The sequence below is a fragment of the Colias philodice genome, chromosome 13, assembly GCF_061535455.1.
Source record: "Colias philodice isolate Cphi_HAF_F1 chromosome 13, ilColPhil1 Martin Lab GWU primary, whole genome shotgun sequence".
Taxonomy (NCBI): Eukaryota; Metazoa; Arthropoda; class Insecta; order Lepidoptera; family Pieridae; genus Colias; species Colias philodice.
In genome coordinates, this window is record NC_143098.1 from 11,382,162 (window position 1) to 11,407,605 (window position 25,444).

General features: G+C 35.3%; 2 protein-coding genes and 2 long non-coding RNA genes across 5 annotated transcripts in view; all 4 read left to right on the forward strand.

Moving 5' to 3' along the window:
* LOC149483681 (uncharacterized) overlaps positions 1 to 16,648 on the forward strand; it is a 163,200-nt gene extending 146,552 nt beyond the window's left edge. The window contains exon 2 of the long non-coding RNA XR_016316520.1: positions 15,856 to 16,648. This is a non-coding gene — a long non-coding RNA (uncharacterized LOC149483681). The remainder of the gene's footprint in view (positions 1 to 15,855) is intronic.
* Positions 1 to 16,648, forward strand: part of dx (deltex E3 ubiquitin ligase) — a 29,049-nt gene extending 12,401 nt beyond the window's left edge. The window contains exons 5-12 of one of the 2 annotated variants that reach the window (XR_016316517.1): positions 7,636 to 7,884; positions 9,995 to 10,149; positions 11,096 to 11,192; positions 12,398 to 12,645; positions 12,946 to 13,145; positions 13,544 to 13,652; positions 13,948 to 16,084; positions 16,317 to 16,648. Coding sequence is in view for 1 of the 2 variants with exons in the window: in XM_089702842.1 (XP_089558968.1) it covers positions 7,636 to 7,884; positions 9,995 to 10,149; positions 11,096 to 11,192; positions 12,398 to 12,645; positions 12,946 to 13,145; positions 13,544 to 13,652; positions 13,948 to 14,148 (1,259 nt within the window). In the remaining variant the exon portion in view is untranslated. Of the gene's footprint in view, positions 1 to 7,635; positions 7,885 to 9,994; positions 10,150 to 11,095; positions 11,193 to 12,397; positions 12,646 to 12,945; positions 13,146 to 13,543; positions 13,653 to 13,947 lie in introns of both variants that reach the window. The other variant, XM_089702842.1, reaches the window with a different exon arrangement.
* Positions 16,649 to 18,456: 1,808 nt separating this feature from the next.
* On the forward strand, positions 18,457 to 19,431 carry LOC149483687 (uncharacterized). The gene is made up of 3 exons (XR_016316542.1): positions 18,457 to 19,034; positions 19,158 to 19,219; positions 19,294 to 19,431. It is a non-coding gene; the product is annotated as an uncharacterized LOC149483687 (long non-coding RNA).
* Positions 19,432 to 21,750: 2,319 nt separating this feature from the next.
* Positions 21,751 to 23,767, forward strand: LOC149483688 (uncharacterized). The gene is made up of 2 exons (XM_089702998.1): positions 21,751 to 22,126; positions 22,486 to 23,767. Exons 1-2 carry the CDS (start codon positions 21,805 to 21,807, stop codon positions 23,385 to 23,387), a joined length of 1,224 nt encoding a protein of 407 aa, XP_089559124.1. The 5' UTR covers positions 21,751 to 21,804; the 3' UTR covers positions 23,388 to 23,767.
* Positions 23,768 to 25,444: the final 1,677 nt, after the last annotated feature.

The window sequence follows — 25,444 nt, forward strand, 5'->3', positions numbered from 1 at the left end:
ATTTAAAAATTGCGGGACGTAGCGTTTGCGGCCGCCCGGCTATGTATTTTATACCCGTGCGAATTGCGATGCCGGAGCGGGCCGCTATATTTTTATACCTATACAACGTTCACAATTTTTCTGTAGTGTATTTAGTATCAGCATTGCACCCGTGCGAAGCCGGGGCGGGTCGCTAGTATTATTATAAAGAGGAAAGGTTTGTATGTATGTATGGTTTTCACGCATAAACTACTGGATCGATTTTGATGAAATTTGGCACAGATAATCTTTAGACCCTGAGAAAGAACATAGGCTATGTTTTATATTCATTGCGAAATATGTACCACGGGCGAAGCCGGGGCGGACCGCTAGTTGATTATAAATAGATAAATACATTATATTATCACTATCATCACTACATAGTACATATAAAACAAAGTCGCTTTCTCTGTCCCTATGTCCCTTTGTACGCTTAAATATTTGAAACTACGCAACGGATTTTGATGTGGTTTTTTTTTAATAGATAGAGTGATTCAAGAGGAAGGTTTATATGTATAATAACATCCATTAAATAGTGGAAAAGTACTGTTATTTTTGAGGTTTCTAATGTGATGTCGTAAATAATAACATTTATTCCGCTTACATTGCAAACGCAGGTTGAACCCTACGAGTTCTATCAAAATAATGTACTAAGTATTGTACACATTGAAAAAGTCTACGGAAAAGTCCGTGATGGTATATGTCTATCTCTTATGGATAACCCACAATTACTTTTTTTTGTCATTTACTTTTTACGACAAATAATGGCTAATTTTCGAAGCGATTTTAACCAATACAGCATTAATTCTTAACCAATTAAATACCTTAAATACATTGTTCATTTAATATAGATCTATATGGCCCTATACACCGTATGATTTAAGTGAATATTTTCGAAGATATTACAGATTTAAAAATTGCGGGACGTAGCGTTTGCGGCGGTACCGGCCGGCCGCCGCGGCCGTGCCATTGCACCCATGCGAAGCATGGGCGGGTCGCTAGTTAGATATAAATAAAGATACATATTATATACGTATGATATAAGATTTTTGATAGATTTTATTAAAGTGAAACTTTTATTACATCGTCTCAAACCTTTTGGTCTGTGTAGCGCATGTCGCGTGTATCGCGGCTGCCGAGTAGGTATACCTACTCAGCACGCGACATGCGCTACACAAAGCAGTGTTCGGAACCGTTCGAACACTTTTACCGTGGTTTCATAAAACCACACAACATTTTATTTATAGTAATGTTTCAGTATATTGGAACTTAAAAAGTATTTGCAAGTACCTATCAGTAGTATATGTATGTGCCAAATAAAAGTATTTTCTTTCTAGTTTTCGAAAACCCACTTGCATTTGATACCACAACAAAATTATATACTTAAAAAAACGAGCCCAAACTCGGCACACCTAGCTCAGCTCGTATATTAGTTCCAGTAGCAGTCTTCGAAGTATACCTTCAGGTCACTCCATCAAGTCCGGAGGTAAGGTCTCGACATAACTAACAAAACGAGCCCAAACTCGGCACACCTAGCTCTACTCGTCTGTTAGTTCCAGTTGCCGTCTTCGAAGTACACCTGCAGGTCACTTTATCAATTGCGGAGGTAAGGTCTCAATATAACTAACAAAATGAGCCCAAACTCGGCACACCTAGCTCAAATCGTCTAGTAGTTCCAGTAGCCGTCTTCGAAGTACACCTGCAGGTCACTCCATCAAGTCTGGAGGTAAGGTCTCAACATAACTAACAAAATGAGCCTAAACTCGGCATACCTAGCTCTACTCGTCTATTAGTTCCAGTAGCCGTCTTCGAAGTACACCTTCAGGTCACTCCATCAAGTCCGGAGGTAAGGTCTCAACGTAACTAACAAAACGAGCCCAAACTCGGCATACCTAGCTCTACTCGTCTATTAGTTCCAGTAGCCGTCTTCCAAGTACACCTTCAGGTCACTCCATCAAGTCCGGAGGTAAGGTCTCAACGTAACTAACAAAACGAGCCCAAACTCGGCATACCTAGCTCTACTCGTCTATTAGTTCCAGTAGCCGTCTTCGAAGTACACCTTCAGGTCACTCCATCAAGTCCGGAGGTAAGGTCTCAACATAACTAACAAAATGAGCCCAAACTTGGTACACGTAGCTCTAATCATCTATTAGTTCCAGTAGCCGTCTTCGAAGTACACTTTGGCAAGTACTTGTTTACCAATCAATCACTGTCCAATGAAATTAGGTAAATGGTATCTACTTTTGTGACCATTCAACGTTACAAACAAATCAAAGTAAATTAAAAAAAAAAAACATGGCAATAAAAATAAGTTCAATTATCAAGTCGTGTCAGTTTAGTCATAATTTCGTCGTTTCTCGCATTTCGCTGTGTGTGTGAGCCGTGCACGTGTAGTAGTAAGACTCAAAACGTAAAATTGATGCGCGTCAATTTGTATATGCGTCCTTAAGGTGATCACTATGGTCAAAACCGAAAAACACCTTATACATATTGAATTTTGTTGAGGAAACTGTTGGTACGATTGTCTTAAAAAAAATATATGTGATACTCAAGGATATAATTAACAAAGTGTATTGTTTACTTTTCAGTTTAGAACGGCCTAAACATAAAAAAAATACATACAAATCAACCTCTTTTTGAACATAAAACGCATTTTGTTAGGAAAACGGCTACATATTTATACATGAAATTTACACCAAAAAATATGTTATGATATTTGTAACAATTTGTATTGATTGTTTTTTCAATTTTCATTATTATCGTTAAATTATCAAGAAAAATCTCGAATTTATAATAAAACCCACATAAAACCTCAACTCTATTGCATATTTTCGACGAAATTTGACGGTGTCAGTTCGACTCGGACGGGGGAATGTACGTGCGGTTTTTTTTGCAAAATAACGCTAAAATTCACCGAATTGAATGTTTTGTTAAATTAAACCAGATTGTAATAGGTATTTACATGAGCAGTTCATGAAATGAAAGTTAAAAATAGGTATGTAAAGATATAAAAATCTGTTTGTAAATTAGTTTTGTTTTTGAAAGGCGTCATTGAATAATATCCAGTGTTGATAATTTTTGACAGTAAAATATTATCAGAAAACACATACCTATAAAACAGTAACCAGACTTTCCCTGTGCCTTGAATATTTTTTAAAAAAGATTAATTGCTGTTCTATCGTATATTTTAAGGGTCCAAAACAATCCAAATCCGGGAGATACTGACACAAAATTTTGGGTCATTTGTAACAGGAAGCCGGTTCTACAGTGGTCTTAGTACGCAATGACAAAAAGAAAAATCACGGTCAGAACAGTGATACCGGCAGACTAGTCGCGTGGGCGTTAGTCGAACTCGTCGGATAAATTACGGAAGGCAAACGATTTGTAACACAAAAATTTTAGGATTTACCGATAGCCCATAAAAAAGAAGTAGGCGGTAGTTTCATGCCATACTTTTCCGGTGTAATTTACAGCCCACAATACCGACGTGAATGCGTTGATTTAAAAAAAAATTCAACCATTTGTACCAGGCTAATTTTTGCACAGGTAATCAATAATCATCGTCCAGTAGCCATGTACGAAAATCGCCATGCCATACTTTTCAGACAGTTCCAAATGGTCGCCATACCGCCGAAAATCAGCAATTTTGTTTATATTGTATAAAATCATTTAATTTTATATTATTGTATAAAATCGTAGGAAAGTCAAAACTGACATAAACGTATAGCAACATTTTTAGCCGACGCCATTATAGGACGAAATTCTCAATTCAACTGAATTTTTTGTTGGTTCCGTTACCTCCGCACTTTTAACTGGGTGAACCGATGATTTCTTCTACACTAATATTATAAAGAGGAAAACTTTGTTTGTTTGTTTGTTTGATTGTAATGAATAGGCTCATAAACTACTGGACCAATTTTAAAAATTCTTTCACCATTCAAAAGCTACATTATCCACGAGTAATATAGGATAGGTTTTATCCCGGAAATTCCACGGGAACGGAAACTATGCGAGTTTTTCTTTGAAATCGCGGGCGGAGCCGCCGGCGGAAAGCTAGTGATTCATAAAAATATAAATTATATAAAAATAATTCCTTTGCAGTGACTCTCCGAGGAAAAAAGAAATAGATTCGTGTTACAAATTTTAAAATCATACATAGAACATTTCCATAGACAAGGTTTTCTGCTATTTTTAATCTACCGCCTGACAACTTAACCTCCCCTCCAGTTGGTTAGTTGACAGTCGATCGCTTACATTTTTTGAAGAGACGATCAGCGAGCCAATTGATCTTAAACAGCCGACCAGTGCGGTCTATAAGTGCCATAGCCGTGCCTTGTGATTTATGTAAGACTAGCTTTCCGCCCCCGGCTTCGCCCGCGCAGTCAAAGAAAAGCCCTCATAGTTCCCGTGGGATTTCCGGGATAAAACCTATCCAAAGTCCCGGGGTAAAAAGTAGCCCATAGGCTACTATCATAGGACATATCCTTTCTCGGGTATCAAAATATCTCCATACCAAATTTCATGCAAATTGGTTCAGTAGTTTAGGCGTGATTGAGTAACAGACAGACAGACAGAGTTACTTTCGCATTTATAATATTAGTATGGATTTAAGAAAACTATCAAGTGAATGTACCAAGTGAAGGAATAATAAAATATGAATTGTCACGAAGGCGTTTTTATTCTACAACCCAACATTCAAATTAGGATTTAAAAAATTAACCCCGAAGTAACTACAAAATACATAACAAGTCGAAAAAAACGTGATTTCTTGTCCGTTCCCCTATTTTTTTTCGGTGTGTGTAGGTTGCATGCATATATTCCTACTAGGTATGAAGAGATATACAGAGAAGGCTAAATACATTTGCCTGGTCACCATTACCATTCGATAAACCATGACATGGTAGAGGCCGTTCTATAGGTAGAATTACGTCAAATAATGTACTCCATCTTTTATATCTCTGTAGGTGAGATGTTCTCCACCCTAGCCATCATCAGGTCTCCAGAATATAGTAGAGTCCGTGTTGAATAAAATTAATTTCTAAATCGGTGTTTTCTTAACTGTTCCCCACTCTAGAACTTATAATTACTTGCTTAGTCATCTTAAGGTCTCCAGAATGGGTCATGTAGTAGAGACTTTGCTTATAACGGTTAATGTTGAAAGATGAGTCTTCCTACATTACATTTACAACATACATAGTACACAATATTTACTATTCATAAATGTAATATGTTACTGCCTCTCAGAGAAAACATAAATTAGGTAGAAACCACTAACACATTACGATACAATACGATACAGTATACAATTCCATAATCTTTGGTCACTTTTACTTCAACAACGATGTATATTTAGGGCGTTTGTCCACTACAAGGAATTTTACGGTCCGGCATTCCGATTTTTTACGGTCCGGTATGGCACGCCATTAATCTATATACTAGCTTGTGCACTATACGTAATTTTACTGTCCGACATTTTACTTTTCCCTATTCCGGATGGTTTTTTGTGTCTACGAGTCGCTGTAGGTATAATTGTTTTCGAATGCCCACTTGCTTGGATTTTACTGTTTTTACTGCATATGCCAATTAAAAGCAAGCTCTTGTTTTACTTTCTTTTAGTTGGCAATGAGATTTGAGAAGTCGGTATTGTTATTTTATATACATTGACCAAGCATTGACCTATAATTATTATCTAAGTAAGTGTTGGTAAGTTAAAGTTCAAGTGGGAATAGCTTTAGCTCCTCGTCACCGATTAAAATAAATAAGTGAAACACGCATTTTAAATCTCTTACGGAACTTTACTTTTTATTATAACGAAGTAATATAATATTTCACCTTCTATATTTTTTACTCGTTTCTTGTAAAATGCAAAAACAATCATTTATGATAGCAGTATACCGCCAAACTTCCTTGAACTGAACCGCACTGATCCGAGTAAAGACGGACAGGTGCACAAGCAATTCATCGGTTTTTTCATGCCACACCGGACCGTAAAAAATCGGAATGCCGGACAGTAAAATTCCTTGTAGTGCACAAGCGCCCTTATAGAGGGCGGTTAAAAAAACAAATTCAAATGTAGTGACAGAATCATTAAGGTCGTTGAACCGTGTAATTGCCTTAATGCCTATTTATATGCCAGAAAAAACAAAGGACGACTTTAAAAAAATATCAGAAGAATTTTATCAACGCACTAATTTTCCCAATGTGATCGGAGCTGTCGATGGCAAACATATTGAAATAACAAAACCCGATCAAGGTGGCTCACTTTACTATAATTATAAAAATTACTTTTCCATAATTTTAATGGCAATTTGTGATGCAAACTATTGTTTTACTTGCATTGAAGTAGGAGCATATGGGGGTTCCACTGATTCAAACGTATTTAAAAATACATCATTTAACAGGCAATTACAATCAGGCCAAATTGATTTACCAGAACCGAAAACTCTACCTTATGATCTGAATGGGAAACGTATGCCATTTGTATTAATTGGCGATGAAGCGTTTGCCCTATCTGGACATGTTTTACGACCATATCCGAACCGCAACCTGACCGTGCAACAACGTGTTTATAATTATCGACTAACACGAGCACGAAGAATGATTGAATGCAGTTTTGGTATTCTATCAAACAAGTGGAGGATTTTAACAAGAGCTATAGATCTTCAGCCCGATCGAACAATATCGGTTGTTAAGGCATGCTGTGTCCTACACAATTTTGTAAGAGTTAAAGATGGATTTCAATTTGATGATACTTTATTTGACAGTACAATGCAAGGCCTACAACCGACAGGTCTAAGAAGTAACCACACAGGTTTGGAAATACGAGATTATTTCGCTAAATATTTTACATCGCCACAAGGTTCTATTCCATGGCAATACCAAGTTATCAATAGACAGAATAGTGACTAAAGAGAAATAATTATATATTTACCTACTACTACTAGCCCACGACTGTATCCGCGTGGATATTCATATATATGGGTAGTGATGGATAGCAATTTGATTAAAATAAATAAATATACATACATCGGCTATTTTTTTCCTCATTTTTTAGGCTTTCCCAGTCCACAGATAGTTTTTTTGCGATGTCATCCCAGGCATCATTCTTGATAATTTTATTCGAGTATTCTGGTAATGATTTTGAATATAGCAACGGACGAGACTCCACCTCTATAATTAATAATTCGGGATCAACAATCCACGACATCGTATCGATTTTCTGATGTTATTCATCAAACACAACAAACACGTGCGACCGCTGAGCGAGCGTGCGGCATACTGAACGCTGCGCCGGCCGCCGGCGCTTTTTTATAATAAGAAGTTTCCTATGGTCTATTTTATTTAACGCCCAACGCCGAGCGTTGAAAATAGAACACTGCGCGATAAAAAAGCGTCGCTCTTTAAAAGCGCTGACGTGTGAACATATACTTGGGAATGCATTTTTTGTTCTATTTGGACGCTTTTTTAACGGACGTTAAAAAAGCTCTCGTGTGAATGAGGTCTAAGTGTTACTTGGGTTAGATAAAACACATTAACTATATAAAAAAAGTTTTAAATGAAATCGAATAGGTCATTTATTTATTTATATTAATTGTATAATTAATGTTTATTTCGCAGGTCGTCGACCGCGCATACCACAGCAGCACACCGGCTCGAGCGTACACTCGGTACAATCAGTACAATCCGTACAATCAGTACAGTCCGTACAATCCGTACAGTCCGTACAATCGGTACAGTCAGCGAAATCGGTCAAGTCCGCGCCGGCCGGGGGCGCGCGGGAGGTGAGGGGAGGGGCGAGGAGCGCATCCCCTAGGGAGAGGAAACCGGGCTTGGCTAGACAGATACTGCACAATTTGAACATTTTTGGTGAGAAATTTTATTTATAAGCTTTATTGCACACAAACAGAAAATACAAATTTTACTTAATAGGAGGACATCATATTTAGTCAAAAGGCGGCTTTATTGCTACAAGCTTTTTCTTCCAAGCAACCCATTCGATCAGTGACAATGAGTGAAATTTTAGATAATTTTTGTTACTAATTATTAGCTTTTAAATTACTATTGTAGGATATGACAATAAACTAAATAATATTCAAAACAGACATGAACGCGACCATCGCGCTAAAGCGACTGAGTTCAGATAAGCCATATGGCCTATGTTGAGCGGAACATATGTGATGTAGGCGGTGTCGTCTCCATACGTAGTATTAATATCTCAATGTTTTAAAAGTCCTTTATTTTTCATACATCACAATAATGGTGCCAACTGGCAAGGAATTATTCTGTAAATCTTAATTGGTTGAAAAGCGAGAACATTCCCCGTATTATTTCAAAAATGTTACTTTTGTACACAGGTTTAAACTTGTCCTTATCCGATGTGCTTGACGCTAAAACATAATTTTTAATAAGATTTCTACTTAGACCATGGTTTTAGTTTTCTATTCCACCAATAATGTGGGAAGAATGAGGAATGTGTAGCGAGGAATGTGTTTGTAAATAATCAATAGTAATCGCTTCAAACGCTAAAAAACTACAAACTAAATGAAGCTATATGATTGGTTATTTAACACACTCGCTGCACAGCCTCGCACATTGTTTGTGGAAACGTTGGTGCATACGGTTTAGAGCCGGTTTTTAAGTTATCCATGTTTATTTATTTATTAAATACAAGCGGTCCGCCCCGGCTTCGCCGGTGGTACATATTTCGCAATAAAAGGTACCCTATGTTCTTTCTCAGGGTCTAAAGATTATCTGTGCCAAATTTCATCAAAATCGGTCCAATAGTATATGCGTTTCCTCTTTATAACAACACCCTGAACCAGTCAGTCAATCAATCAATCAATCAATCAATCAATCAATCAATCAATCAATCAATCACACACAATACACGCGAGAGGCTGGTTTAAATATTAGTTTGATATGTAATAAGAATGCACTGCGATTCTACACAGCTACCTAATTGATTAACAAATCGCAGCAAGTCAACGACTATTAGCAAAGTGAAGGTAGTTGGGTCAAACGTCGTATAAACAACGTCCGAGCCCCTAGGCACGATCCGTACGATTGCGCCACGAGTCAAAGGAAAGCGGCAATTTATACTATTCGACATCTAAGCATGTTCTGACAGGTGACAGTGACAGATATATTGACAACTATTCATCCACAAAAATATTAAATCAAAAGTTACGTCTACGTTATTTGAGGAAAAAATCTATTTTAATTTTATGTACGTGTGAGGCTATGTGTCATTAAATAAACGTTTTCTCTTTCTTTCTTTCTTTCTTTATTTGCTGCTCCAACGGCCAGATCGTTTGAGTTGACAACTGACGCGTCAAATTTGGGATATTTTCGTATGTCATAGAGTGTCATATGACATAGAGCGTAGAATTATTAACAATTAAACCTTCTTTCTATATAATTATTATCAATTAAAATCATATTGAAATTGATGTTTTTGATAGTACTGATGACCATGCGATTGAAAATTTGCCGAACGCTGCCTTTAAGTATGTCGTTTCCATCGTAAAATATGTATATAAATTGAAACACAAATTTAACCAATCTCTTTACTCGAATCCAAACAACAATCAACAATCATAGAAGACAAGAGCAATACAAGACAAACTTAAAATGCACTCCTGACGTGAGTCATAATGACGGTTGTTGACAAATTGCAAGAGTTGACTCTATCCCGCTCTAACCTGACTAATTGTTTCGCCACTCCGAGAGCAGAGCTGCCAATATGGAAATATTTGGTCAGATAGTTATTCATCAAATAAATTACGATTGAAAAATAGGCGAGCCGTTATGAGTTAGATAAATAATTGAATAAATCTATTCGAGGGGTAGTTATTAGACTGTTTATCTCGGGATTGAAAAATCGGCCCTAAATGTAACAAACAATTATAGGTATTCATAACATGCAAAATGTTTTGTAATAAGGTCCATGTTCATGTTCCTTCTGTCCTCGATCCAGGCAACAAAGCCGCAGAACGTTCCGGCGCGGACTCGTCCGAGGGCGGGTGTTCGGACGGGCGGCACACGGACACCGAGTGCGGGTCGCGCTGCGGCCGCCGGCACAGCGTCGACACTGTGTCCACTTACCTCAGCCACGAGACGCAGGACGGACAGGTTTGTGTATATGCTGCAGTCAAAACCCTGAACCAGTCAATATCCGTATTGACGGTTATTAAGGTTATTGACTAGGGTGTCGGCCAATAACCTTTTTAACTGATTTTGTCAGATAAAATCAGTCAGTAAGGATATTGACCGACGCCCTTAGTCAATAACCTTAATAACCGTCAATAAGGATATTGAATGGTTCAGGGTTTTGACTGTAACATATACATATATGTATATTTGTATGACTAGCTTTCCGCCCGCGACTTCGAAGAAGAAAAGAAAAATCTGCATAGTTCCCGTTCCCGTGGGATTTCCGGGATAAAACCTATCCTATATCCTTCCACAGGTCTCAAGCTATCTCTGTACCAAATTTGAAGTAAATCCATGCAGTACTTTATGTGATTAGCCCGGACATACATACAGACAAACCGACGAACTTCTGAAAACTGTATTTTTGGCCTCGATATCTATCACGCCCCAAGTATTCTTTAAAAACAAATTCAATGTACAGTTTTGACTTTCCTACGATTTTATTATATGCATGGATTATAACCAGCATCAGCTGTGTCATCGTCTTTATCTGTAACAGCATCATCTCTATCTACATTATTAGCAGCATCATCACCTTTATCTGATTTAACAGTAGCATCATCATCATCTTCATTCATTCTATGCATTATTACATATACATCAACAAAATCATATTTATATATGCATTAGCATGAGCATTATCGTTATCAAAAAGAGCATTATTATCATTTCCTACATCGAATATGTCATATATATCTTTTTCTTCTATATTTTCTTCTTCATCATCATTATTGACTGACAGATAGCCAGCAAGACCTTTTTTTATTAGTTTCTGCAACGTCATTAACATAACGGGCATTGTTATTACCAGCATTATTATTTATTTATTATTCGTCACCATTAATATCGATTCCATTGTTTTTAGCAAGCGTCTGTGGGCGAGCTGCTAAATTGCAGCATGGGGAGTGATGACGTCTTCGAGTCGACACTCACACTAGCACAAGACAGTTCTAATAATACAGGTATTAGCTAGTTCAATAAAGAAACGAATCTTCAATGGCGGCCAAAGCTGACTTTGACAGATGGTAGGATCAGCAAAAAAGAAAATAAAAATAACGTAAATTGATAATTATTTTATTAATTATTTCAAATTGTTTGTTGACAAACTTTTTTGTTATTGTATTTGTGTATTTATATGAATTATCATATTTACGTATACAGAATGTAATAAAATCCCCATAATACTTGTAATAAGCCCATAAAACTGAACAACTTTTCCCAAAGAACATATTTTGTCAAATTCCAAGAAAACATTATTTACTTTCGCAAATGCATAATTGTCATTGTAAATTTATGATAAAAACTATTATAGGGAAAATCAAATACATTTTAGTGATTTTATTTTTCCATTTTTTTTTGCATACCGTACGGCCGTGTGTGAGCGAGAGGGAATGATAAGCGCCGCCATTGAAGATTCGTTTCTTTAAAGAACTGACTAATAAGAGACACTTTATTGTTGGAATAAGAAAATAATATCGTTTATATATTTTTGTGAAATAAACTAGGAGGAACGATACCAAGTAAATTGGCAAATCAGAGTGCACAAGAGAAGTGGGCTTTTTAGTTTTTTAGGATGACCAGTTTATTAAAATAAATGTGCGAGATAGAATGACCAGTTTATTAAAATAAATGTGCGAGATAGAATGACCAGTTTAATAAAATAAATGTGCGAGATAGAATGACCAGTTTAATAAAATAAATGTGCGAGATAGAATGACCAGTTTATTAAAATAAATGTGCGAGATAGAATGACCAGTTTATTAAAATAAATGTGCGAGATAGAATGACCAGTTTAATAAAATAAATGTGCGAGATAGAATGACCAGTTTATTAAAATAAATGTGCGAGATAGAATGACCAGTTTATTAAAATAAATGTGCGAGATAGAATGACCAGTTTATTAAAATAAATGTGCAAGATAGAATGACCAGTTTATTAAAATAAATGTGCGAGATAGGATGACCAGTTTATTAAAATAAATGTGCGAGATAGAATGACCAGTTTATTAAAATAAATGTGCGAGATAGAATGACCAGTTTATTAAAATAAATGTGCGAGATAGGATGACCAGTTTTTTATTATAGTCCTTTCCTTCCATTGTTTGTTTAGTATCATTTATTATCGTGCGGTGACATATATTAAATTTTTTCATCCGTCCGTCCACCAGAACCTCTCCAAAAGCCGCGTTGCGTCGGCATATCATCCGACGAGTGGGCGGTCTGGTCTAGCGTGCTCCCTGTTGCTTGGCTCGACGACACCGGGGGGTGGTGTCCCGCGTGCGGGGGGGAGCTGGCCGGTAGGGGGGCGCGGGGGGAGGGGGGAGAACCCGCGGGGGTCGTGGCGTTGGCGGAATGTAGACATGCTATACATTTGCGGTGTCTACAGGCCCATTTGCAGAAGATTAGGGATACTGAGGTGAGTGGGGTGGAGGGGAGCTTGTATGCATGGTGTGTGCTTTGGTGTTGTTTTTGTTTTTGATAAAATAGGTTAAATAGCAATTAAATGTTTTAGACAAGTTAAATACATAATTACGTTTAAGCTTATGAAAATATTAACTACTTTAATTTTGCACTCAAAATCTTCCATTTACTTAACATAAAATATGCTTTTTGTAGCGGTAAATTTCATTTTTTTACGATTGGAGTACCAAAAAATTACAAAAAACGTACATTTATAACCTGTCAAACGATACCTACTAAACAAATGTTTTTCCAGGGTGTAACCTACATCGAGTGTCTCGTCTGCGGGCACCAATACGGGCGTGGTGCCCAACGGGGGGAGCCCATCCGGGGGGGAGGGGGAGGGGTGGAACAATGTGGGGGGGAGCAGCCGTGTGGGTCGATGGCGTGGCGCAGACAAGCCGAACCGTTGCCTGGACACCCAGCGCATGTGGGGTCTATTGTGGTCACTTATAAGTGAGTACTATATAATATAGTACATATTTTATACATAGTTATGTAACTTTGGCTGGGAATAGATAGCCTGTTATATATGTTGAATGGTTCTGATTTTTAACGGACCGGAGTTTATCTTATTATTTTTTTAAATATTTATTTCGAAATTGCTCATTTGTTATGTGTAACTTAGGATTGCATTTTCATTGCGATAGTATATTGTTTCAAAATGAAATAATAATTATCAAGCAATTTGTCTGACATTTTTCCCCAGTGGCCCCTTTCCAATATGAGTTTAAATTACTGCTTTGTTTATTTTTAATTGAAGTTTTATACATATCTAACTTTGTCTCTATGTGTACATTTGTTAATTAATGTACCTATTTTATTTTCCACTAATTTAGTTTCTGATATTGCAGTTTCCAATCAGGCGTGCAAGGCGCGGGTCACCCGGCGCCGGGCGCTCCGTACTACGCCGTGGGCTTCCCACGACACTCGCTGTTGCCGGACACGCCGCTGGGACGGCAGGTGCGTGTGTGCGTGTGTGTGTGTGTTTGTTTGTGTGTACATACAGACATTTCAAAGGATCCTTGTAAATTCGACTTTATTTCAACTGAATAAGGTTGATTTTTGTTTTGTGTGTTAGTAATTTTCATGTGCGAAATTTTTGCGTATATCTGAGTGTGTAGGTATGTGTGTGTAACAAACACGTAGCTTAGTATAGTTTCAGAAACGCACATTTTCAACATTTTTTAGTTCATAAGCTCCTTTGAGCTTAGTACACCAAAAATGGGACACCGTGTATAGTTTGTTTATTGTTTAGGTGTTAGCTGGATTACAAGGGGCCTGGGAGCGGCGGCTGCTGTTCACAGTGAGCGCGTCCCGTACAACCGGGCGCGAGCACGTGGTCTCGTGGCGAGTGCCCCCTCCCCCCGCCGGCCCGCAGCACTACCTGCCCCCGCACCGCCCGCAGCGCGCACTGCTCGCCGCGCTGCAGCGGCTGCACGCGCTGCTGGAGCCCTAGCTGGGTGACGGAGCCCTAGCTGTGTGACGGAGCCCTAGCTGTGTGACGGAGCTTTAACTGTGTACTGAAGAAACCCTAACTGTGTACTGATGATGCTCTAACTGTGTACTAGCGGAGCCCTAACTGTGTAACGGAGTCCTAAGTGTATAGTGACTGTGCCTTAACTGCGTACTGACTGTGTACTGATGTGCCTTAATCGTGTTCTGACTGTGCCTTAATTGTGTACTGACTGTGCCTTAATTGTGTACTGACTGTGCCTTAACTGTTTACTGACTGTGCCTTAATTGTGTACTAACTGTGCCTTAACTGTGTACTGACGGAGCTCTAACTGTATACTGACTGTGCCTTAACTGTGTACTGAATGTGCCTTAACTGTGTACTGACTGTGCCTTAACTGTGCACTGACTGTGTCTTAATTATGTACTGACGGGGCCTTAATTGTGTACTGACGTGGCCTTAATTGTGTACTGACGTGGCCTTAATTGTGTACTGACAGAACCCTAATCGCGTTATAAATATGACCTGACCGAGTTCTAATAGCTCCTCTACCGCGCTTCAACTGCTCCCAAACCGCATCTGTGTTTTGACGACGTCTAAACTGCGTACTGCATTGTGACCGCGCCCCAGTCTGCGATCTGACTGTGCCCTAATAACAACTTTAAATTTTTACGAATAAAGATATCTTATAAATTCCAATTACTTTCAAATTACGAAAAAGTAACAATTTTACTTTGCGAAAAAAAAATAATATGAAGGTAGTTCAACAAATTTTACGTCAAACTACCCTCATCAATAAAGTATTATATAAATACTTTTAAAATAAAAACATACATCGATAACTAGTTAAGCTTTAAAATGCCTACTTTTTAGAAAGAATGAATATTTAATATTTTTATATGTATTTCTATTAACAAAATAATTGATTTATTTACTACTAAATAATTATTATAATACGATGTACAGTCAGCATCAAAAATGTTTAAATAATATAACTTTTGTTTACTTTAGATTAAGAAGGTAGTTAGATAAAATACTGCTCGAATGAAAATGAATCTTATTCATCAAATTTTAAAGCTCAGTTTCATATAACACATATATTGCATATTTTTAATCATATAGAGACATATTATATGTTTAATTATTAGAATTTAATGATAAATAAATCCAGTTAAAATAATGTTTTAAAATAATTTTAGTACAAAATACACTTGTCGTATAATTTAAAGTTTATTTAAGTAAGTCATATATTAACTATTAATATACTATTAAAATAGACATATATGCTAAAAGATATTAAAATATTGGTACTTGGAATATTTGCAAATTGCGGGTAGTTAGATAAATATAAATTGTAACATATTTTTATAAAAAACTTTAAAACCTATGTCAAAATTGAGAAATACTGAATTCGTAAATACAACAATTTAATTACTATTAAATACTATATACATTTTTATAAAAACTAGTTTTATTCTATTAAAAATTAATATATTTAGCCTTAAATACAATTAATTAGTCTTCCACAGAAATGCATTGTATTTATATACTTTTGTTGCATTTAATATACTTTTATTTGAATAAATATAAGTCATATTTTTACAAATAATACTGGTGACACACGATCAGGCATGATCAAGTTGCATGACATGCCAATAAAGTATTTGATATATTTTTTATCACAATTGTTATTTTTAATGACTATTTAAGTAAATAAATGAATGTATATCTAATGAATACTAGGTTTTTATGTTTAGGAATTTTTACACGACTGTAACAAAAATAGAGTAATGTTTTTAGGGTAGGTATATGAAGTAAATTATATTTTACGTAAAAAAAATGATAATGCATATGTATAAAATTCGGATGTTTCAGTGTTTGTTAATTGAACTCCTTCGAAACGGCTTCACTGATTTTAATGAAATTTTTAGTTTAAAATGTTTGCCAGTTCAAATATGTAATATATTTTACTAGCTTTCCGCCTGCGGCTTCGCCCGCGTTTTCAAAGAAAAACCCGCATAGTTCCCGTTCCCGTGGGATTTCCGGGATAAAACCTAGCCTATGTTACTCGTGGATAATGTAGCTTTCGAATGGTGAAAGAATTTTTAAAATCGGTCCAGTAGTTTATGAGCCTATTCATTACAATCAAACAAACAAACAAACAAACAAAGTTTTCCTCTTTATAATATTAGTGTAGATTTATCTAAAGGTAAAACTAATGTTTTCAGAAATGATGAGCATTATTTTATTATTTTTGAATATCATCATTATAATCGAGTGCTATGACTAGATAAGATATCTTTTTTACAAACACAAATTTTATAATATTTATTTGTTTAATAAAGTTTGTTTGTATAAGAATTATGGTATAACTAGCGGTCCGCCCGGGCTTCGCCCGTGGTACATGTTTACGTTTTCTCTACATAAGAACCATCCTCGTACTTCAAGGAATATAATAAAATAATTTGGAAAATCCAAAAGTGCACGCCTCATAATTTTTTTTTAATAAATATTTATTAACCCATTGACCACCGAGCGGCCCGATCGGGCCGCGACACAATAGATTTTCTATTGTGTCTGTGATTCAGGGACTGAGGGATTAATTATTATTTTTGTTTATTTAATAACAATTAAACCACATCGAATCAGACCCTGAAAAATGAAAGGGTTCTATTCCTGAGCATACTCAAGCGTAAGAGAAAAAAAAAGACTCGATTAGTAAAGTATTTCGGTCGCTATCGTGTTAACAAGAAAAAGGATCCGCACATACAGACACACGGACGTCCAAGACAGAACTTTTTTAAACTGTTTTTTAACTAGTTTAAATAACAAAAATGACATCAAAAATATCATGAACGTTAAAAATAGTGTTTTTTCTTAATATGTGTGTGTATGTTTTATCTTACAAGTGCAATGTATGATACATAAAGACATTTTAAGTTTGAAAAATCAGATGTTTTGCGCGAAGTGACAGTAGTACCCACCTCAACGCTTCGCTTATGAGGCGTGCAAAAGAATTATCGAAATCGGTTCAGCCGTTCTCGAGTTATGCGCTTACCAACACATTTTGCGATTCATTTTTATATATAAGAAGATATATTACTGTTTCATATGACTCACGATAATTAAGATTTATGGACATGTTTTATCACTTCATCATAGTACTGTAGGTATAGTATTAAGTAATTGAGATTTTTTACGAATTACGATTAACCATTGAAGTACAATTGACCAAGACATTTTTTTTTCTTCGTCTCCACCGGGAATCGAACCCAGGACCAATCGGTGTTACGCTCACGCGTCAACCCCTGTACCGAAGAGGCGGTCAAATAAACATAATATAAAATATTATAATATTCAAATCGATTGACTCGTTTAGGAGTTATGGTAAAATATAGAAACTTAAAGACTTAAACCCTATAAACATTACTCTCCTTTGTGCAGTCGCGTAAAGTTTATAAAATTGTAATCTTAGGCTCTTTAGCCTTTCTTCCATATTGTTTACTTAGATTTATAAAATTTATTATTATGTAAGATCTTGCCAGTATGTGCCTTTATAAAATAGACGTAATATAATTATTGTAACAATATTTTAAATTGCTTTTTTTTTAATCTTTATCCTATGTTATTGGTTACATATACTTATACACAAAATGCCTGAATTATTAATGATGTATTTAGTTTATATTGTATGAGAAATACCTTAGAAATACAGACATAAACGCAAATGTAATATTTTAAATGGTGAATCAGTTTATGATAAATTATAATATTAAGATAGATTTAAATTTCGACATCACAAATAATAGTTTTATGTCGTATGTTGATATGTATGTTTGTGTGTAAGTATATTATTTTTTATATTATCTTGCCGTAAGTCTTCCAGACGCGCTTCCATTGTAACTATGTTTATATTATGTGAAACGAATTGATTTATATAGTTTGTTTTATGATTAAAAGATATTGTAATATATTGTGTTGTTTTATTTGCCATGAATACATAATATTATACCTAAATATAGATGAAGATAAAACTAATGGGACTATACAGGGTGTCCCACTATTGGTATACTAAGCGCGAAGGGACTTGTAGTTTTGCATACACTGATCACGTAAAAAATACTTAAACGATATTTTTTGCTAAATTTTTCCTGAAAATCTATGTCTTCTTCTCTAGCTTCGCGCAGCCGGCATATACCGTTTCTGTAATGTGAGCATTTTGTCTATGAAAACATAATCTTAAACGATAGCTCAGGTGCGGGTGGCAAAGTTGGGCGGGTTGCTTGGTAAGGGTATACGCATAAAGTTTTAAGGTGATGAATTAATTTTTCTAACATTTACGGCCCTTTTCAAACCTTCGTAATTTTTATATTATTAAAGTTGTCGTGATGAAAATTCTTGACAAGAAAGTTCAATAGTAACACAATACGTCTACCGTTTTAGAAACATGATTCCATGATATTTTCTCGATAGAAAAAAAATACAAAGTTCTCATTGTTATTTTTTTATAATCTCTGGCATCTTCAAAATAACAAACGTAAAGTTACGACTTTTTGGATATTAACTATAAAATATACAACCTATACGTCTACCGATTTAGAATTTTGAAATATGCGATGGTTTTGAAATAAACAAGAAATACTTGAAATTAGCGCGCGACCAGCCAATATAGCGAGAGCCGCCCTGTACCTTCCTACCCCGATCGCTGCACGAGTCATTCCCGCTACGGCCGTCACACGGGGAACTTGTGTCGCTCGCGCAATCGTAAAAAAGGGTGACCACACGATAAGACAAAATGAGACAAATGGGGACAATAAAGAAAATAAGAAGAAGAAACATAAAGGTTGGAGAAAAAAGAATGCTTACAATTGGAACAAATTAATGAAGAAGTAGGTTTTATTTTAAATTTGATGATAATTGTATTATAGACGATGTTTGATATGTACCCCTGTTTTAAGTACATAACGAATGTGTAAGATTTTTTTCATTTATAGCATAGATAATCTTTTCAGAAATCCGGAATCCAGAAGGAAAATAAACCCACTGATTGTTCACAATGTGAACCCACTCCTTCGTAAGTACCTTTATTCAGTCAAAAATGTATGTTATCAACGTTCTACTGGTTTTATCGCATGATTCCATTTTTAGCAAAAAGCAACAAAGTGCAAAGAAATAAAAAATCATGGTGAACTTAGTGGAAGTATGGCGGACGTGATATGGAACAGGAGCTCATTGGAGTAGTATTATATTTAAAAAAAATACGAAAAAATTTCAAGAATTACATTTCTTAGTAGGTGGTAGATAAGTATGTTGTTTAAAGAATTTGATGTTGATATTTATTTCATTTAAACTTACTACACCTGTGCGGGAAATTGCTTAGTACTAAAACAGGTTTATATTCATATTTACATAGTAATGTGAGTTTTAATTTCGAAAAATTTTGTGTAAGTATATTAAATTGAGTTCCTGGGTGATCTGGAAACACAATTGGGCCCGGAAGATGGCGCTGCAGTCACTCTTCCTAATCACATGAACCGATTTGGATGAATATTTGTGTGCACATTTCATTGTTGTGGGATGATTGTTTGATTCGTTTTCACATTAGCTAATATTATGTATTTTTGTTGTAAACTTAATTTAATGTTTATAATACATTATTATTGGTATAAATAAGCCAGTGTTCGTCTCACATTGCTGTACCTGCCTACCTACCCTACCAGGGCCTAACTTTGTTCTGGCTATTTTATTTTGATTATTTGTAATGAATAATTACAATTATAATAGAGTGCAAAAAATAAATACATGCATCAATATATTTTGTGTTTTTTTTTAAACAATTTTTCTATTTAAAAAAATATCATTCCGACCGCGGCTTTGCCCGCTTGGAATTAGGTTATATCGTGAATCCTGTTTTATCCCACAGAAGTGTTCAGTTCGGATAAAAAGTATCCTATGTGTAAATCCAGGCAAATAGCTATATTTTATCAAAATTGGTAATGTAGTCTTGACGTGATTAAGTAACAACTAACAAAAAAATATACAAATTAACATCCAAAGTTTCGCATCAGTTTTACTGTATTAGTGATATCTTCCACTCTTGACTTTGACTGAGAAGAATTAGGGTTTATAACTTCTTTCAGAAATAGTACCTTTCATTTCTGGGCATGATGTAATATCTACGTCAGCATCAAATTCTATCTAAATCAATTCAGTATTCCGCGTTATTGATTACCATTTCATTTTTTCAGATTAACAATATTTTTTGTTATTTTAAAGATTATTTTATAACCTGTATTATTTTGTAATAAAGTAAACATTACGAAATAATAATAATTATTAATAATGTCTAAGTAGTTGTTGGAAAGAAGATTATTTGTTTATAAGCAAGAAAATAAAACCAATAAATCAACAATTGAATAAATGTATAACAATATTATAACTGTATGACGACTCCATACATGTTTGTCCCGAGTCGGCCAGCGGCAGCGCGGCGAGTTTGCAAGAATGAGTTCGCGCACACCCGCGTTCGCGATAGCGAGCTATTAGACTCCGCCCGCCAAGCAGTGGATTTTTTTTTGTGTATCGTCTTAAGAATTCATCTATCTGAAAAAAAAAATGCGACTGAAATTTTATAACTTGTATTTTTTACGTACTCAACGTATTCAAAACTATAACATCCTTTGAGCTTAGTATACTAACAGTGGGACACCCTGTATAGTTAACTTTTAAACAATTGAATTTAATTTTAATAATATAAGGATTAGCAAAATGAAATGTAAGGTAAACTTTGCCGATTTGTTAACCTAAAGAAACATACTTTTTATATTATAAAAAGTAGAATAAAACATCTAAAGAGACTTGCCTCCTAAAATCATGACCAAGCTCTTTTTAATTTAATTAATTAAAATTACCTTTTTGTATGTCACGGTTCGGTCGCCAATCTAATTTGTATTATCGGAACTGAAACTATTAAATAATTTAGTTAATAATGTTCACGTTCCATGTTACTACGTGGGTATATATATATTTTGGGTTTCAAAGAAAAAACCAAAACGCATAGTTCCCGTTCTTGTGGGATTTCTGTGTCTTCAGTTGCCTAAATACCAAACTTCATTGTAATCGGTTCAGTAGTTTTTGCGTGAAAGAGTAACAAACATCCATCCATGATCCATCCATTCATCAATTATCACATACTTTCGCATTTATTTTTACCTAGTAGGATGCTATCCTGAAGTAGTTTCTTCCACTTTATTTTAGACAGTAGATTAACTAGTAATCTAACCTTATGTTATAAAGGGAAAAAAGAGTAAAAGTTTTGCTTATTTCAATTTAGCTAGAAGAAAATAACTTCAATAATAATAAAATAATTCGCAATGATCGAATAATTAGCAATCGACAATGACGATTCAAAGAGTTCACAGACCGAAATAAGGCAAATGCAGCAAAACCAAGACACATAACATCTCTATCAATATTACCATTATTTTGTTATCTACAATTATCATAGCAAATAGTCACGAGAGGGGAAAATTCATTTTATCATTTTGCACATAAATAGCGGGCGTTTAGAACAAATAATTTCCTAAGATGAACTGAAAATACTTATCAACTAATTCTATAAAAGCCCCGAGATCGAATATAGTTCGTTAGTTTGGCACCATGGAGGAACAAAAGTGCAGAAATATAGAAAGTATATTAACGGAAAAACATTTGAAAACCATCATACATCGTGCCTCCTTGGATGGATGGAAATTTTTAGGTTATGACGTCAAACCTGCTTCGACAGGTCTTGCAGGATTTCTAGGGGATCATTTCAAAATTGTGGTCCATTTACAAAATGCTGGCATCACGAAGAAATTGTATTTATTTGCGAAGTCGATGCCGTTGTTAAATAAACCGAAGGCGGATTTTATCACTGATTATAATTTCTTTCGGCGGGAAAATCTTGTTTACAAGTTATTCGAGGATATGGGTGTGACAGGTGAGTTTTTGCGAAATCAATTTTTCCACAAATCGAATAATTGCTATATTTTTTTAGAAGAAGACCTAATTTAAGTTTAATGCAAATATTAATTAATAAAATTATATGCCAACATTTTCTTTTCTTATGAGTTAGATAGGCAGGCTTAAAACACATAAATATCTTGTTGTATGTTTAGATTTTTAAAACACTAATTACATAAGTACCTACCGTAAAATTTATGTTGAATAAATAATGAAATAATTATTGTTAAGTAATTTATAAGTTTAAAATGTTATCAATTCTCATAAAGATGATGTATCGGTCCACAGATCTCACTATAAGAACCTCATTAAATTTTACTCCATTTCCTTCAACAGATTCCGACAATTGGTGCACAAAAGCGTACATACACACGGACACAATGTTGGTGCTACCTGACCTCTCCATCCTCGGCTACAAGACCGTACCCACAGAACAATTCTTCGACTTAAAGCACGCGTTGATAGCCGTGAAGTCATTAGCCCAATTCCACGCTAAATACGCGTGTTATGAAGCTAATCAACAGAAAACCATATATGAAGACCACAAAGAAGTTCTTAAAGAATCTGCCTTTATCGATGCACCATGGCTACGAGCTGCTGCGAAATTAACCTGCAGTCTACTCCGAGAATTCTCAACAAAGACCATAAATGAAGACACACTAGCAAACCTGTTTTTAAAAGCATGCGATGATCTAACAGTCAGCAAAGACAGCATCAACGTTATTCTTCATAGAGATTTGTGGACCAACAATATACTGTTTCGTTATGAGGGTGATGAGCCGAAAGAAGCAATCTTGGTAGATTTTCAATGCATCAGATACGGTCCACCAGCGTTTGACCTGATGATATTACTCTACCTTACAACTACAAAGCAGTTCCGAGAGTTCCATGAAAAGGAAGTGTTTAACCATTATTACACCATATTTACCCAATATTTGGACGACAATATGAAGGGAAAATTGAAGGATTATAATTACGGGAGGTGGGACTTCTTTAACTGGTGTGAAAGGGCTAGAATGTTCGCGATGATGGTAGCAATGGCTATCTTTCCCTTTGTTTTAATGGACCCTTCGTTAGCCGAGAAGACTTTTGACGATCCTGACACGTTTAAGAAGCACGTGGAAGAAGATAGATGTAAGCCGGTGCTAGATTATGCTCGACAGAGTAAGTTTTATAGAGAGAAGATGTTGGAAGTAAGTGAAGAATTCGTGGATAGGTATCATTTGAAGCGTTTGTAATTGTTTAAGCTACGTGTAACGTGTTCTTTGATTCTATAGTGTCGACTGATAGAGCGTTGCTCATCGACAACGTTCTGCTGTCGATGGTGTTGCTCTAGTACTTAAATATGTGAAATTTAGTTTCTAGAGCAATGAGCTGAATAATAGATGAATTATAAATACACAATCAAAACCGTTTCCGCCATAAGGACATGTTCAAACACACGGACTGACGGAGTAACAGAATTAGGAACAGGGTTGCGAAATGTTGCAGTTAATCCGCAACATTCCGCAACACTGTTAATAGAATAAGAGCATAGATAAAATGTATTAATTAAGTTATTTCTGTTTTTCTTCTAAACAGATAAATAATTGTTGCTATGTAAATAAAATATAGATTAAATATAATATTAACCCATTGACCACCGTAAGGCCCGATCGGGGCGCGACACAATAGATTTTCTATTGTGTCTGTGATTCCGAGGACTGATGGATTAAGTAAGTATATCTCTTGTTAAAATAAAGATTTTTTTTGTTGGTTTTTATTTTTATTTAACTTTTCCACATGATGACAATTATATACATGTGTAATATAAGTTACCTAGAAGCAATACCGATATCTATGTAATATGTATATATTATTATGTAGAATGAAACCACAAAAAACATTATATTGTCATATAGAGCAAGTCTAAAGAATGTAGTACTTAACAGAATTAACTATTAAGTACACAACCTAATACCCTCTCTCAACCTCTTTTCTTAGTAATTTCACAATTCTAACCAATCACAACATAGGGTACTAAGCTCTAGTAATCGTAATTTATGAGCAGACTTACAACCAAACCCATATGCAGAGCTAGTGATTACATGTCGACCATATGTTGAGGTCGCGTCTGGTTTGGGCACGGCCATATTGGTCACCGCATATACAGTGGTGGACGTTTAATTAGAAACAGGTAACACGATGAAGTAGTCATCAAGTTTATTTAACATTTGTGTATTAAAGTATTAGAGATTAAGCATTATTTCATATGTAATAGAACACCCGTTTATCTAGTTTTATAATAAATTGCTTAATTTTAATCAAACGTTAGCTTAAATTAATAAAATCAAACAACTTTAGGTGAAGTCTGATTTCCGCGTATTTTCAGTCTGGACAACAAATTAGAAACAGCATGTTTCGAGTGTTCTAAAGTCAAACCCTATTAAAATGGTTGCAATATTTTTTTCATCTATAAATATTTGCACCGTTTTTTAAACATTCTATCTAAAAATTTCTGAAAATTAATTTACTTTGCAGCAAAAATGGGTAAAAGTAAGATTCGTGACCCATCAACAAGAAAAATAATTTTAAGTTTACATTTTGACAAAAGCTGGAGTTACAGGAAAATTGCAAATCATTTAGAGTGTTCGATAAAAAGATATTCAATGTTGTCTATTTCAATAAGCATGGTAATTCTGATCAAGTGTCTAGAAAAGCTGGACCATGAAAAATCACTGCTCGCGAGGATAGGCAAATGATTATTTTGGCAAAAATGGATCCATTTAAAAGCTCAAATTCTATTATAAAATTAGTTTTTTCCGAAGATGAACCACGCCATGTGTCGATGAGATCGGTTTTCGGGTGGTAAGTCGAGGCAAAATTGTTTGTGAGAGACGCCAGGAAAGTACAGCTTCTTATTAGGCAGGGAACGACGATTTGCATTTACTAAGAAATATTGTTTGAGAACAGTCCGCCAGTGAAAAAGTTTTATTTTGGGACGAAACAAATTAATTTAATCAATTCTGATGGCAAAAGATGCGCGCGTCGTCCAGTTAACCATACCTTAGATAATAAATTAAAAACAGTTAAGCAAGGCGGAGGAAACATTATAGTATGGGGTTGTTTTTAGATTGTTATAATCTTTATAGACAACAACGGCTTTACAACGTCGTGGCTCAGATTGTAAGAGATTTTCACACGTTGGCAAAAACATATTTCCTAATAGAATTGGAACCTTTAAATGGATCTATCTTTGCGAAAAGAATAATTTACCTATCCTCGCGAGCAGTAGTTTTTCATGGTCAAGCTCTTC